The sequence below is a fragment of the Podarcis filfolensis genome, assembly GCF_964270895.1.
Source record: "Podarcis filfolensis genome assembly, chromosome: 8".
Taxonomy (NCBI): Eukaryota; Metazoa; Chordata; class Lepidosauria; order Squamata; family Lacertidae; genus Podarcis; species Podarcis filfolensis.
In genome coordinates, this window is record NC_139611.1 from 59,658,119 (window position 1) to 59,674,627 (window position 16,509).

Sequence of the window (16,509 nt, forward strand, 5' to 3'; positions counted from 1 at the left end):
GGAAAATTGGTTTGTGAATCTTGCTGAGGCCTGTTAGGTCTTTGCTTATGTGTAGCATTTGCTTAGACATAACTAAGACAATGGGTTTTGGTGAAGATCTTGGGTATTTTAGATGGCAGTCTTATTCCCTCCCCCAAAACACTGTGATTGGAGTGCCTTGGGAAAATCATTCACTGAGATTAGTCCTATATGTCAAAATGAAAGACACACAGGGCCAGCTTGCCCATGAGGCAGTGGCCACAGCATAGAAGGCTCTGGGCAGCTGAGAGAGGGCAGATCCAGCCTTCAAGAATGCCACTTACCATCTCCAGCACTAGTCAGCCGCTGCCGCCACCTCCTCCTCTTCTGCTGTGTACCTGCATGCCATGGGTGGGTGGCATGTGCATGCACATGCATGCGGAGGCTGCAGCGTCAGCATGCATGTGTGCTGTAGGTGAATGCATGCAGCATTTTCTGGGTGGCCCTTCACTCACAAACTCTCTGCTCCCTCCCCACTCAATCATTTCCTTAGTCAGCTTGGTTTTGCTTTAAAATAATAATAATAAAAAAACAAAATGCAGCTGTCACTTTAAAAATGTAGCCTTTTTTGGTGGGGGGGGGCACCCAAGTCCACAGAGCAACATGGGATTTTAGGGAGTCCCTGATCCAACTTGAAATGCCTTCTTAACAGTGCAATCCAACTCAGGAATGTGAAAGACTTACTCAAAGCACCCCTGCTTGCCTTGTAAATCAGAAAGTACACAGAGGCAACACATACCTCTGCCAGCAATTCTCTCAACACAATTATTCGATTTTATAAGGCTGTATACCTTCTACTTTGTAAGTTATTTTTCTTTCAGTGACCTGAACAGCTCAAAATTTCCCAATCATCCTGGTGACTCACCATCAAAGATGCCAAACTCATCATACTGCTTCTCACTCAAGAAGTACTCGACGGTGAAGGTGATGTTGTATTCTGGCTCCACCTTGACCACCCAAGAGCAAGTATGAAAGTGAGGGTAGCTGCCTGTGAAGGTCGGACTCAGGATCACTCCCATGGAGTCTGTGCGGACCTCATTCATTGGGCAATGAACTGATTGGTGCAAAAGAAAGCAAACACAGAATGTGGCTTTGTGCCAGGGCTACAGAGAAACAGTGGCAGGACAGTAAATATACCTGCAAGGGGCTTATAGGGACATAGAAAGTCAAATCCTTGGTCCACCTAGACTGGAACAAGAGAATTCTGTATGCAAAGCAAGTTGTGAAAACAATAAAATATTTGTGTGGGGGATTGCTCATGAAAATTCATCAGCACTTTAGTGTGGATTTCTCCTTTTGTATGCAATTTTGCCTAATATACATTTTGCAATGCAATTTCCCCAAGTATTTTTTTCTCTATTTAGTTTTCACAAATGTATATAAAGTACATATTCAGTTTTATGCACACTTTATCCAACTATATACAGCTTTGTACACATTACTATGCTAAATAACTGCACTGCAAAATTCAGAGAAATTCACATTTTGAAGGACGGCTGTATTTTGGTTTGCTTGTTGCTTCGGAAAATGCTAATCAGTTAGGTTCATCCCTAGTGCAATCTGAATCAAATGTCTCTCCCATCACTACTTCATGGGCCCTTCCTACTTTGGAAGGATCATGTATAAAATTATACCAAATTTCTTTTTATTCCTAATTTCCACAAGAGAATATCAGTGTGCAAGTTTTAGGAACACTGTAATTAAGGTATCATCAATCTCTTCCGTCGAGCTTCTGTATAGCTGCTGTATCTTTTGATATTTTTATGTGTTAATATAGCTGTTGTTTGTTTTGCAATTAGTACACTTAGAAAAGATTTTAAAACTAACAAAAAAAAACACCGAACCCCATGTGCTGCCTGGTAGTTCCTGTCTCCCCTTAGGGCGGTTCCAAGAGACACAGTAAACTCAAAGTGACTTACCTTCACAAGTTGGGGGAGGCCCTTCAAACTGGAGGTGAGTACCAAGCCTGCAAGTCAGGATCTCATTTCCAACTAAGGTGAAGCCAGGAAGACACCGATACCTAATGATATCACCTGGGGAAGGAGACAAGGGAGTTCAAAATGCATTTCAACAGCAGAAGAGGCAAATCCCACAATGAAGAAAATCAGATTGTGGTCAAACTAGACAGAATTACTTAGTAAAGGACAAATCTGTAAATTCTGGTTTCAATTAGTTTTTACAGTGTTAAGCTCTGTTCTCTACATTTCCACAACAGTCCTCATGAAAATGCATCAGCATTTTAGTGCAAATTTCTCCACATACTGGCATGCATTTTTGCCTAATATAGACATTTTTGCCAAGCAATTTCCCCTAACATAATGCATTTGGGCACGTTATTTTCAGAAATATATGCATTTTCATGCGTACTTTACCCTAGTGTATGCATTTTTGTGCGTACTTGTCTGGAGAACTGAATTGCAAAATGCAGAGAAATGTGAATTGTAAAGGGTGATTGGGTTTTGAATAGCATCTTGTTTCAGAAAGTAAGAGTTGGAAAGGTTTGCTAAACAGAGCTGAATTTCACCCCACCCCCATCCGCAATAAAGACTGGAAAAGATGCACCATCAAGACCTCCTACTTTTCTTTTTTAAAAGCAGCTGCTGTAATAAGGCAGATAGGGGCTTGCTAAGGACAGACTGAGGTTGGTGGGGCCATGCCCAAACTGCCCTAATGGACCAGCCTCTACTGCAGCCAACACTGTGCCCTCCAGATGTGGAGGGAGGGGAAGGAGCAGGAGACCTGGGGCTCAGGCTCCCCGAACCATCCCCTAAGAATGCACTTGGCCCTGTCTCCCTTTTCATCCTTGCCATTTCGGATGTTTTCACACCTGGTCCAAACATCAGCTTTAAAGTGCAATGCTAAAAAAGAGTTCAGTGTGAGTTACTCTCAGAGGTATATTTGCAAGCCTTGAAAGGGTGTCTATTTAAATCCAGAAAATCGCATTGCCGTGGGTGTGGTGGGGAATATGCCTGCTTTGCCTTAGCACCATAGTCCTGGTCCATTTGGAAGTCCTCCTGTGTTATTGCTTCCTCACCTTTTTTAATGCAGGAAATCCCCACCCGAGTTTTCCTTGTGCCACAGTTGTGCCCTTAGGGAGTACTGCCACAAAAGGCAGCAACGTAAAATTTATTGAGCTACTTTGCAATGGCTTCCCCAGTTCTCTGTGGCAACCAGACATTCACTAGCCAAGTCTCATTGCTCTCTGTGCCTCTGTCTGGTGAGGTTTCCCCTCACTTTGCTTCAACCCCAGCCCCATTTATCTTCCAAATCCTGCCACTGCTGCAATGATGGCTTGCAAAACACTATTATGGAGTCGCCTAACAACTCTCAGCACAACCTGACATGCTGAAAAACCTGCCAACTTGGTCTGCAGGACCAATGACAGCAACTAGGCAACTCAGCCTGAGTTAATTAATGACAAATTCCACATTCACCCTGTACATTTAAAACACTCATATATCACATTAACAGCCATGTCTTCCCCCAAAGTATCCTGAGAACTGTATTCTGTTAAGGAAAATACAGAAAGCACCTGAGAGCAAGTGCCAGGGATTCAAGTCATGCAGTCAGTACCTATGTTGTAATCCTCATTCTCTGTGATGATCTCAGCATTGGGGACCATGGTTGGAGGTTGGCATCTAGAAAGCTGATAGGCTGAGAAGAGAAGGGAATGAACAAGATATGTCACAATTCTAGATTGCTAGCTATATGGATTTGCATGTGCCTTTTGTGTTTAAATGCAAGAAATGTTAGCATTTAAATCTATCTCAGGAAACCAGAAACCATAGGTCTGAAGATCTATCTCCATCCAACCTACCTGAGACAGATCCTACCCATCCCCACCTCCAAATGCAACCTGCTTCATCTTTTTGTTGTTGTTGCTGCTGTGCAAGGACAAAACATTTTTTTAAAAAAAGTAGGTTTGTAGCACTATAGAAACCAGCCATGCCAGGCATGTGAAACCCGTGCCCCTCAGATGTTTGGTGCATTATAATTCCCATCATCCCTGACAACTGAGCATGCTGATAAAGCTTAGCAAAGAGTGGGCTTTTGTATGCTCTGGCCGCGGATACTTTTCAATGAGGAATGCAGCTTATCAATGCTTAAATAAATATGTAAATGACACGGAGCCTGACAAATGTTGCATGCAGTAGTTTAAAAAGACATATATATCATAGCAGATGTCAGCATGTCAGTGAGCTGTACAGACCGTAATAGTGAATTGCAAAGACTCCTCCGTTGGCCACGTCACTGTAGAATTTTAGGAGGACCTGGTTGGAAGAGCTTTGGGTGGCTTTCTTAGCAGAGTTTCCTGTAAAAACACCCAGTTGTGGGGCTGTCTGCTGAGGCCCATCCCTAAAGAGAAAGAAGAAAGATGAATGGAAAAAAAGAAATGCACGGCAGCTGAATGGGTCAAAGTGAGAACGCTGTGCATCAGAGGCTGGCTCCCTGTGCACAGCTATCAACTTTCCCCCCCTTTTAAGGGAAATTCCCTTATTCCCTGAATAAGATTCCTTGCAAGAAAAGGGAAAAGTTGACAGCTATGTCCCTGTGCCTCCCATCCAAAAGTTTCAGATGCCTTATTTATTGCAGGTTTGAATGACTATCAGCAGGATTAAGGCCTTCTAAGAGGATGTGGGAACTGTAACTGTGCAGGGTCACAATAATGCAGGCTTCCTGCCCTTTTCCTCCTTCCATACCTCTAGAGCAGATTTGGGTAGGGCATGGAGTTTGTGTAGGGTGTGGGTTTCCACTGCACAAGCAGAAATCCTTGTGTTGATGAAACACATCAACCATGGTTTTGACTCTTCCACACTCATGTGACCTCTACTCAAGTTGAGTTACTATTGTTGGGCTTTCTCAGTCTGCATGTCCTTCTTACCAGACAGTGATGAAGTCATTATATGGCTCCGTTTGCAGCAAGGTGAAGTTGAGGTAGATGCCATATCCAGCTGACACTGTAAGAAGCCACGTGCAGTCCTGGGAACTGGGATACTGATTGGGAAAGCCTGGAGAGTAGATAGTGCCATTGTGTGCAGTGATGTTTCCTCCACAGGGAACTGCATGTTGATTGACAGGAAAGAGAAAAAGAAGTCTAGCAAATTCCTGCGTCGCAGCGGGTTGGACGAGACAACAGCCAGGGGTCCTTCCAACTCTACAATTCTATAAATAAATAACCTTCCAAATCAGGAGTGGCCTGATTTTGGTACAGCATCGCCTACCTTTTCTCTCCATGAACTTTCAACTCATTAGTCAGGATCATGTCTAATAAGAATGGTCATATTCAAAAACTTTGCCTCTTGCCCTGTGGCTGACTTACTGAAGCAAAGTGATCAAAAGAGCAGCTAGGAAGGGATTGTATAATGGGATATATTAGACCTTGAGAGAAACCACAGTAAAAAGGGGATGCAAGACAGATTCCATTTCAGTGCTGTCACTATTGTTATTGGGCTTCATTGTATCTGTCTTCTAATGAATAAGAAGGGAGAACATTAAACCTTGTTAAAGGGATGTCCCGGAATATCCCTATATTTAGGGATAGTTCACCATCCTAGGTACGACTCTCCAACTTTACAGGGGAGGTATGGTCATCCCAGTGGCTGAGGAGAACAAATTCCCTGTGCAGTTCCTTGAAGTTCCTTAATCAAAAGATTGTCCAAAGGATATGTTGCTCATAAAACCAAAAAGTTAGCAGCGTTTTGGAATCATGGCAGTCACCCACGCTGGGTGGTTGAGAAGCGTGTGCTGACAAGCCATCCCCAAATCCATGGGGTTTGACTGCTGGAAAGCCATCTCTCAGCAAGTGGAGCAGCAAGGAGTTAGTCATTAAACTTACTCCAGCACAGCAAGATGGATGTCAAAGGCACAAAGCAAGAAGGTGATCAAAGCCCCGTTCCTTCCACCTTATTTATACTGCTGCTTGGCTCCTAGTTCTGCTCAGACTTTGATGGCTGATTGAATGTGAAAAGGCAAAAGCTCACTTAGAACAATAAAACTCCACTCTAATCATCCTAACGGAGGTGGGGGTGTCCAAAAGGAGAAGAAGGGAGAGAGATCAGGAAGGAAAGGCTGCCTTCATAGGGGAGAAGGGAAGGGTTCAGCAGTCGTATCCCGGGGAAAAATATAATGGCTTATTTCAGATGTAATGTGAAACAAGGTCAGCTCAAGGCATTTTGCTGCCCAAGGGCCAGATCAAGATGGTGCCCACTCCATGTTATGTAGAGAAGCCAATTGGGATGGCAGATTAATATTGCTTCTACATTGGTGACTGGAAAGCCAATTTCTACCACACCTGAAAGAAGTAGGTTAGTTTAGGGGATCAAGGGAACACAAAATTTCACCCTCCAATACTTTACCAACCACTGCCCCCCTCCCAGCATCTGCCACCTGACTCTGCCTAATGGTAGGGCCAAACTTGATGCTAAACCATAGCTTAGTGTTACGTGTATGAGCAGAAGCAAGCCTTCCGCTTGTGTTTTCTCTGTTCCTCTCACCTCCACAGTGTGGCCACAAGAAGAAGATTGGAAGGATCCACTTCCTGTTTTAAGATAACCAGCATTTTTGGTTTTGTTCAAATGGGGTAAAACTCTGGTTAGTTGAAACTCTGGTTTGGGAGATGGGATCATAAACCATGGCATGACCTAGCTTGTTTCTACAAACCAGAGTTTAAACCAACCAGTTTCCCCACACTTTGAACATCAGAAGTCTCATAGTCAGGACGGCTATATTTTGTGTCCTGCTTCTGGGCTTCCCATAGGCGTCTAGTTAGCCAGTGTGAGGATTGGATGTTGGGCTAGATGGTCATCTAGCCTGATTCTAGTTAGCCAGTGTGAGGATTGGATGCTGGGCTAGATGGTCCTCTAGCCTGATTCTAGTTAGCCAGTGTGAGGATTGGATGTTGGGCTAGATGGTCCTCTAGCCTGATCCAGCAGGGCTCTCCTTGTAGTCAAATACTGAAATAAAACGTTGCTGGTGAAGGGGGAGAGACATATATTTCTTCCTTTGTGCCCACTCAAGGAATTTCCTTTTTTAAAAAATTGGGTTTTATAAACAAGAATAATGTTATACAAATAAGTATACCAAGTTTACCTACAACATATGTTTCAATATTAGTGGTCAATGTATGGGTTCTTGGTTTATGAATTGGTTTAAACAATTAGGAGGAGGAGGAGGAGGAGGAGGAGGAAGAAGAAGAAGAAGAAGAAGAAGAAGAAGAAGAAGAAGAGGAAGAAGAAGAAGAAGAAGAAGAAGAAGAAGAAGAAGAAGAAGAAGAAGAAGAAGAAGGGGAAAGAAGGGGATGGGAGTGGTGGGTGTGGTGGTATGGTTATGCTTCTATTATTCTACTTAGTGTTTTCCTTTTTGGGAAGTGACTCAATAAAGCCATACCTTCACACCTGGGCAATGGGTGGTCCCAGTTTCTATTGGTTCCATGTTGGCAGGTCAATACCGGGTGACCAATGAGCTGATAGCCAGGGAGACACTCAAAGGAGATGGATTGGCCCACACTGTAACCGGCTCCTCTCACAATGCCATTGGCAAAGGGCTCAGGGTCAGGACATTCCTGTAGCTCATAAGCTGGAAATCAAATGAGACAAGAGGTGCCATATTTTAAGTTAAGCATTTATTAGCATGGCTTCATAAGAGGCATCCAGGGCACAAGCAACTCTGGGACACAGTCTATTTCGCAGGGTCTCTGGTGTCAGGGATGCTGAAGGACCACCTTCCCCTTACAATGGCTCTGTAGTTCACTAAGATCACTAGAAGAAACCTTGCTAATAATGCAGTGAACAGTTGAGTGTGTCTGAAGACAGTAAGTCATCCATTGTAGCATGTGCCCTCTGAATGCCTTCCTCACCCCACTGTCCCATCCCACCTCTGGCATTCCCCTGGAATGCCCTTTATTGGAGACTTGCCTCAACTGAGCTGGGATGGAGGACTTACATCAGCATATCTCTGGTGAGCTTGGATGGGGGACATCAGTTGGCATAGCCCTGGTTGAATAGCTGGTTCAGTGGAAGATCCACTTATTACAAACTCCACTCATCCTGGAAGATCTTAGGTTTGGACTGCAACCTAAGTCCCTTTTCAAGACCCACCTTTTCTTTTTGGTATAAATCTCCTGGTCTCACTCCCAATCAAATCCGTGCTTTAGGACATATAACTGCATAGGCTCACATATATCTCCCCCTTATTATCTTTCCCAATTCCTCTCTACTCCCCTGTTTTCTCTGCCAGTGTCAAAAAATTAGTTTGCAGTCTCTTTGGGGTGTGCGTGGGTGCTTCTGTTTGGGGTGGTGGCTCTTTAGAAAGGAGCAACAATAATTCTAAAAACTTGCAGACAGACACCAAAGCTCTCTGTGCTTCTAATTAGAACCAGAATAAGAGCGGCAGGAAAAAGCCTGGACAAAAGACCACTGGGACAGAGTATTCCTCTGATGCAACAATTATGAGGTCTCCAAGCATCTAAGAAATTCAGGTCAGGTTGAAACCCCAGGCAGAGTGCAGAAGCCCTCCAGGAAAACACATTGTGAATTAACTTGTCTGTGTTGGCAGGGTGAACAGGCCCTGGCTATTAGGATTAAGCCAGGCTACTGTGTAACCCTTTTATAGTTGCTTGGATTAAAGCCTCGAGATATGACTTCAAAATTAGAGAAGTGGCTCTCGCATTCTGAGCACTCTTTCCACGAGCCTCAAGGGCAATCTGGCTGCATCATCCACAGCTTCATTGGCTCCCTCCTCCTTACCTTGGTATTCTACCTTAAAGCCAGGCTTGTTCTGTGAATGGTCGCTGTGGAAATACATGGTGGTTTCATGGGATGTGGAAAGGAGGGAGCCTGGGAGGTCACTCCCGCTAAAACGGCTGATGATGTTGCTGGTGTCATACGGCCCATTACGGATTTCAACGAAGTCATGGTTAGGCTCGGTGGAAAAGTTCAAAAATTGGAGGTGGGCACCTGTATGACAAGGGGAAAGAGGGAGAAAGGAGGTATATTCCCGGGTCCCCGCCAGAAAGTGGACTGTGGCTCAACTAGGAGTGCAGGCCACTCTCATGTTCACATGTGCCCAACTTTAAGATCATTTCCACATTAATTTGCAATGGTTATTTTTTAAATATGCATAAAAATTCACATTTAAATACTTGTTTTCAAGTAGCCCTCAATACACATTTTTAATGTATTTCAGTACTTTTTTGAAATAAGGACTGTGTCATGACATTCAGAAAAGTAACAAAAATTCAACAGAGAGCTATGTCCAGATCTGCATGTTAGTATGGGAAGTGCAGTTTAGATCAGCTCACTTTGGAAAGATTTGCAAAGATCAAATTCCTCAACTAACCCTGGGCTCGACAAAACTGTATATAATTTGGCTGTAATCCCCAAAACATACCCAGCCCCTTCAACAGTTCCTCATAAGGTTTGGTTTCCAGACCCTTGACCATATTGGTTGCCCTCCTCTGCACACATTCCAACTTGTCAATATCCTTTCTTAAATTGTGATGCCCAGAACTGGACACAGTATTCTAGGTGTGGTCTGACCAAGGCAGAATAGAGTGGTACTATTACTTCCCTTGAACCAGACACTATACTTCTGTTAATGCAGCCTAGAATAGCATTAGCCTTTTTTTGCTGCTGCATCACACTGTTGACTCATGTTAAGCTTGTGGTCCACCAAAACCCCTAGATCCTTTTAACATGTACTAGTGGCAAGCCAGGTGTCCCCCATCTTATATTTGTGCAGCTGCTTCCTCCTGCTTAACTGCAGAACCTGACATTTGTCCCTATTGAAATTCACTTTTGTTAGCTTGTGCCCAGTTCTCCAATCTGTTAAAGTCATTTTGAATCCTGATTCTGTCTTCTGCAGCATAAGCTACCCCTCCCAGTTTGGTGTCATTTGCAAATGTGATGAGCGTAATGGAAGCACAGTTAAAAATATAGGCAGAAGTCCAAAAGGTTTATGGTTAAAAGAGTGAAAGGGGAAGCACTGTCAGAGAACATTATCATCTTGGATCCTGGGAACCAGATGTTTCTGGAGGGGCTGCCTCTCTGATGATTGCTCTCCCTCAAGTCTGGGCAGTCTGTCATTGAGGGAAGCCACTAGACCAGTGTTGGCCAAACTTGGCCCTCCAGCTGTTTTTGGACTACAACTCCCATCATCCCTAGCTAACAGGACCTATGGTCAGGGATAATGGGGATTGTAGTCCCAAAACAGCTGGAGACCCAAGTTTGGCCAACACTGCACTAGACTCTTACTTTGAACTTCCATATTCTTTTCCTGCTTCCTATCTGTTGCATCCTTTGAATAAAGATTACTGGAGTTTCCTCAGCATTTGGGGTTGGGTCCAGGGATGCACAATCCCCTTTGGCGCTCATGTTGTAGATAGCTAATTATAAGAAACTTTTGCATCCAAATAAAAATGTTCTTATTTTTACCACAATTTGTCACCTACCCACTCCTAATGCACATGCACACCTCTTTATCCTGGCCTTTTGACAACTGAGATTTGATTTTAAATTGTACCATGGTTTCCTTGCAACCTGTCCTGGGACCTTATGGTAAATGATAGGCACAAAATCCGAAGAATAAAATAAATAAGTAAACAGACACATAAACAAACATACAGCATTCATAAAACAATGGTTAAGTCTAGTCCAATTTGGCTAACTGATCCTGAGTTTTTTTGTTTTGTTTCTAAAAAGTTGATTTATATGGGACAAAGGCATGCCCTGCCCTTAGAGCGGATTTGATTTTCTCTGGCTTCAGAGATCGTGACATGTAAAGTATAGCACGTAACAGCCACTACATTTTTAAAAGAAACCCTCAAGGAAGGGAGGACAGTTTCTAAGAATGAGAGGTGTGTGTGTGGGGGGGGGGGGTTAAAGCAGCCTTCATCAACCTGGTTTCCCCATATGTTTTAGACTCAGCACAGTACTGGCTGAGACTGATGGGAGCTGTAGTCCAAAACATCTGGGGGAAACCAGTCTGGCAAAAGTTGGGTTTAAGCCATCAAGTTCTACATAATGCAGAAGAAAGAAGGTAGAGGAGTCTTGAGGTGATATAATGGACTGCACCATGTCAAACTATAGGTGGAGAATGCCATTTCTGGATGCTTCCCTGCATAAGAAATTTAATAGATTCAGATAGGGCAGGCTGGGTTAGAATGGTTAGAATGATTTCTCCATACTATTATTATTTTCTTCTATTATTTAATTTATTAATTTTTTAATTGCACAGCAGTTGCTTGCACAGGGTTTTTATATAAAGGGATAAGCATTTAAAAATGGCACCCCCAAATTGCTCTCTTAAGTGGTACAACCCATTCTACAACTTCAGACTATGGCTTATCTCCACTTACTTTCTTCTGCTTTTTCCAGGAATGGCCTGTGTTTGAAAGCTCCATGTCTGAGCACCCCCCGTTGTTGTTTTTTGCTCCAGAGTTTTCCACATTAAAACCCATAGACATTTGCTCTGATTGAGTGCTAAAGAGCAGATTTTCATAGGGAAAGTTCTGGGGAAACATTCCCCCCCTGCAACCCCCCCAACCCCCCCCAAAAGTCATGGCGCTTTTAAGCAAGGACCTGTGCCTGGATAGAGTGGTGGAAAAGGTCAGCTTGGATAAGCCCTGTGTAGACAAGACCTAAACTTGAGCAACCTGAGGTCAGCCTAACAACAGTAAGTGCAAATAGGTTTATTCATTAGGCTTTTAATGAGATGCGAACAGCACAGGGCACTCTCTTACCAAACCCCACCGGAAGGGATATCCTCCACGTACAGTCGCTATTGCTAGGATAGTTTCCTGGGAAGCCGGGACTCAGAATTACACCTTCCATCTCTTCCATGGTCCCCCCACACTGAGCTGTTAGATAAGCAAGAAGAAGGTGGCCAGGAACAAATATCTGCATTTTGGAAAGCTGTTTATCTGTTTGCAAAACCCTTGGACACATCTTAAGACATTGTATCATAATTTTGCATGATGGTTCCTGCGATCAAGGAGCAGGTTTTTGTATATTTTGGGGTACAACTGGATGCCATTTGGAATCAAGATGGCAGACTGAACCTTTTAAAACAGCACTGATTTTAACCACCAATTCCAAAACTACGCCATTTAGTTTTTTGGAATCCCCAGCAACACCAGGCTGAAGGCTGCCAGTTAAAAATAAACCTATTACAATATTGTTTGCCCTTTATCCTGAGGAAACAGGCAAAGGGATCACAGCTCAGCAGTGGAACACGTGCTTTGTGTGAAGAATGTCTCAGGATCAATCCCCAACATCTCCATTTCAAATTATTTTCTTCCACACCTTACTTCAGACTACTGTAAAAACCAGACCCCTGAAAGAATATATGGCATAATGCCCCTACCCTCCCAATTTCACTACTGATTTTTGGGAGGTGGGTAATTTTGGGAGATTTAGCTCCACCACCATAACCCTTCTCACCTGAACCGCAGAGTCCAGTTTTCATCTCCCAAACCTAAATTCAGGGCTCTCTCTGTTCCTAATTCCTCTATATTCATTCACCTATGAAAGTCTCTGCAAATCCTCTTGGGTCCCCCCCTTGCACAGTCTAAAATAGAACATGGAGGCCTGTGCTTTTAATCTATGCTGACACTGACAACACAGATTTCCCTCCATTTAATGGCTCATTATATGTATTTTTTTTCTGCTGACTTTGCTAGTCTCTAACTCCCCACCCTCTTGATGTCTACTTAAATGGAACTCCTCCTCAATTATTAAAAAAGGATAACATCTGGATTAAAGAAGAAGAAGAAGAAACAGCCAGTCGAGCTTGTAGGGACTCATGAACATTTCACCAAAGCTTGATCGCTTCTGCCTTTCTAAGTGTGGCATAAAAAATATTTGAAAAATCTCCAATCTAGTTTCTCTGCTATGAAATGGTGTGCGCCTTTGTGTGTGTAGCTGTCAAATGCAATTTCTCATTCGGGATCTGCAGCTAACAGATTGAGATTCAAATGCATATTTATGCACCAAATTAAGCATCCTGATTTTCAAAAGGAGCAATGAAAGACAAACTCTCCTGGGAAAATGGGCTTCTGATTTCAGCTGTTATACAGCCGAATTGCCTAACTCAATTACATTGCAGACCAATATTCTAGTTTGCAATATTGGTTTGCAGACCATCGGACCTTCTTACATTGTGGTTTTGCAAATGGGAACCTACTTATCAGGCTTTTGGGTTAAAACTCTGCTCCTTCTGCACCCCAGTGCAGCTGTGCTGAAAGGGAAGGTTGAATGGAGGAAAGAGCTTATAACCCTTTATTCCCCCCAGTGGTCCTGAGAAAACCATTCCTCTGAAGCTGCTATTTACATTGGGAGGAAATCCTGCATTCAGCCTGCGAAGTGCTGTAGAAATGGCTTTGCAAGTGTCTGCCAGCTGATTGGTGGTGCCTGCAAACTATATTTCAGCCCAGACCTGTGATATATGATGTCAGGCATAGAGCAGTGTGTGTGGCTTGGCCAAAACAGGGAGGCCTGGTGAGCCTAATTGGACCAAAGGGCCAGAGGTCCCCCAACACTATAACAGAAGCAACAAACAGAACAGCTTATCAGTTCAGGTTCCCCCCAAGGGATTCCTTAAGCAGCCAGGACATCACCAAGCTCCCTTTAAATGAAATAAAACAAATAGTAAATAGTGAGGAGGCTACAAGGGTGTCCCTCTAGGATGTCACGGTCTTAAAATAAATTTCATGGTGGAGTTTTCCTACCGATGCAAAGTGGAGGAGGGTAGTTCCAGCGTCGGACAGTCCCTGGCATGCAGGAAATGTGAGAATGTCCCTGAATCAAGGAAGGAAAACAGACTATGAGATGGTAGGATAGAGGAAGAACTGAAAAAAATGTCCTAATGAAAAGTGAGAGTACCAAAGCAAGTTTATATTTTGCACCACTGAAACAAAAAAAGATATATACACAGACTTAAATCCTAAAGTAAGTTAATTTACATGGGTTTTTTTTTTAAAAAAATCACATATTTATAAATTGTACAAAACCACATTAAAGACCAAAACAGTATATAAACATAAATGCATTAAACAGCTAAAAGGGTGGTTAAATAATCTAGATCGATTTCTTTCTCAAAAATAAAATTTTGTTGTCAGATTAATCTGCAATTTCCTAATCTGTGTCATATAATCTATCACATAAGAATGTAAGAAGAGCCTGCTGGCTCATCTAGTCCAGCATCCCATTCTCACAACAGCCAGCCAGATGCCTGTGGGAAGCCCTCAAACAGGAACCGAGTGCAAACAGGACCTGAGCATGTTGCCTCTGTTAGTGGAGGTGGAACATAACCATTGTGGCTAGTAGCCACTGATAACCTTGCCATCCATGAATTGGTCTAATCATCTTTTAAAGCCATCTAAGTTGGTGGCCGTCACTGCTACCTGTAGGCATGAATTCCACAGTTTAACTATGCACTGAATGAAGAAGTCAGTTCTCAGGTATGGAAGCTGATCTGAGGAACAAGTTACATATGTTTACTAGTAGATCAGCAATTTCACATTTGAGTTGTTTGAGAACTCTCAGGTGGATGCCATCCGGCCCCAGGATTTTGTCAGTTTTTGTTTTGTCTATTAGGCCTAGAACTTCATCACCCTTTCTGAGACCTGCCCAATCCTTCTTAAAGTATTGTGTTACTTAAACCCATCTATTCATTGACTCACCATGTATTTCACGGTCTTTATGGAACACTGCTAATTTCATTATAGTTCATTATATTCGGCTTTTTCCAGATTTGCCCAAATACATCAAATCCACCCATTTTATCTGGCATATAAAACTCTGCCCATAGTTATAGTATATAATATTTGAGTGAAATATATTGTCTTAATCTCAAGAGGTACATCAGAGCATCTAATGGAACATTAGATTGGAATATTTATTTAATCAAGCTGATTACTACAGCTCAGGACACTCATGCTTTATAACATTCAAACCAAAGCTGAGGTCACTTCATATAAGAATTTGCAATGCTCAGATGCCTCAACCATCCTGTTTCCCTCTGAATCTGTCACATCACAGATCCCTGTGTATCTCTTTCAATCAGCTCTATCAACTCACACATGGGCAGCTCACATTTCCACAGTTTTCACTGCAAAGTGAAACACTTCACAGACTCAATAACACTCAGTACCTGGAGTGCGTAGCCTGGCTCACACTGAAAGGAGACAACATCATTCACCAAGTATCTCTCCCCGATCTTCAGACCACTGCTGGGGACAGTGGGTTCTGGGCAGCTGGAGAGACCTACAGCTGCAAGAAAGCAAGAAGAGGTGAATGGGGGTAGCTGGTGTGTGTGGGTGTGTGGGTGTGGGTGTGCACGAATTCTGCCAGAAGTGTACAAATCAGGATATAGATTGGGGCTGGGAGGAGAACCTCTGGCCTTATCAGTCCCAGCATGAGTCTCAATTTGGCCCATGAGGCCATTTCCCTCAAATCACACCAACCCAACAACAGAGACCTAGCTGCCACTGAAGAAACTGTTCTTTGCTTCATGCATTGGTCTGAGAAGTGCACATTTGATAGGTCTGCATTAAATGCACAAGTTGCTCCTCCATCCCTACTGGCACCCAACTGATTAATCAGCTAAGTCTAGAGTGGTGCTTCTCCTAAGAACCTAAGAACTGGCAGCTGGATCAGGCCAGCGGCCCATCTAGTTCAGGATCCTCTTCTCACAGCAGCCAACCAGATGCCTGTGGGTTAGTTTCAAGAAGGACCCTGCAGCACCTATTACATTTTACAAACTAGACACACTAACTGCATTGACGTGATAGCGTTTTGTCCAGTTTGGCCCTAAGAAGAATTCCCCCACCAGGTTAAATTAAAGTGGGCCTCCAATTCTAAAGCACCACCAGATGTACTAAGCCTGTACACATTCCGTATGGAACTGTGTGCATCATGTCTGCTGTTGATCTCTGTTTGGTGAATGAAAAGTTACAGAACGCTGCTCTCGTTTCTGAAAGTGACCTCTCCCATGGGACTCCCTCCAGCGGTTGGCACTGGCACTTTACTTTTCAGCCACTATGACGGGCGCAGCAGCCCAGTCCAGCTGCTCTGCTGTTCTCAGCCAGACGTTTGGCTGTGAAGGTAGCAGCTGAGTTGCAGGACTTAACGCCTTTGTGATCAATGGTGCATCAGCCAGGGAACTGGCAAGAGCTTTAAAGCCTTATGGAGTTGTGCTGTCTGCACCAGGTGATTTGTGCACCACTTGTTAGCTGCATTGTGTTGCCGGTTTGTGTTACATTTTTGGAATCTTGAAATTTTCCTGTCGACCACTTTGAAATCCATTTTCTTGCTTCTTCTTTTGGATCAAGGGTGGTTTATGCATGCCTTAAAACACATAAAGAAATATGTTTCATGTGCATAAAACGCATTCCCTGCCATCTCCAGCTAACAAGCTCCATCTCTCATTCCTGCTTGGAGCACCTCAGAAATAAACCATCGCAGGAATCAAAGAAGAATGCCCCCAATTTTAATT

At 43.4% G+C, this 16,509-nt stretch overlaps 1 protein-coding gene across 12 annotated transcripts in view; it reads right to left on the reverse strand.

The window, feature by feature from the left end:
* Positions 1-16,509, reverse strand: part of CSMD2 (CUB and Sushi multiple domains 2) — a 486,383-nt gene that overhangs the window by 60,433 nt on the left and 409,441 nt on the right. For all 12 annotated transcript variants that reach the window (XM_083625414.1, XM_083625410.1, XM_083625416.1 and 9 more), the window contains 10 exons: positions 15,166-15,284; positions 13,742-13,811; positions 11,756-11,872; positions 8,763-8,972; positions 7,405-7,593; positions 4,901-5,078; positions 4,229-4,374; positions 3,592-3,672; positions 1,938-2,051; positions 884-1,072 (listed from right to left, as the gene is read on the reverse strand). In XM_083625414.1, coding sequence (XP_083481540.1) covers positions 884-1,072; positions 1,938-2,051; positions 3,592-3,672; positions 4,229-4,374; positions 4,901-5,078; positions 7,405-7,593; positions 8,763-8,972; positions 11,756-11,872; positions 13,742-13,811; positions 15,166-15,284 — 1,413 coding nt within the window. The remainder of the gene's footprint in view (positions 1-883; positions 1,073-1,937; positions 2,052-3,591; positions 3,673-4,228; positions 4,375-4,900; positions 5,079-7,404; positions 7,594-8,762; positions 8,973-11,755; positions 11,873-13,741; positions 13,812-15,165; positions 15,285-16,509) is intronic.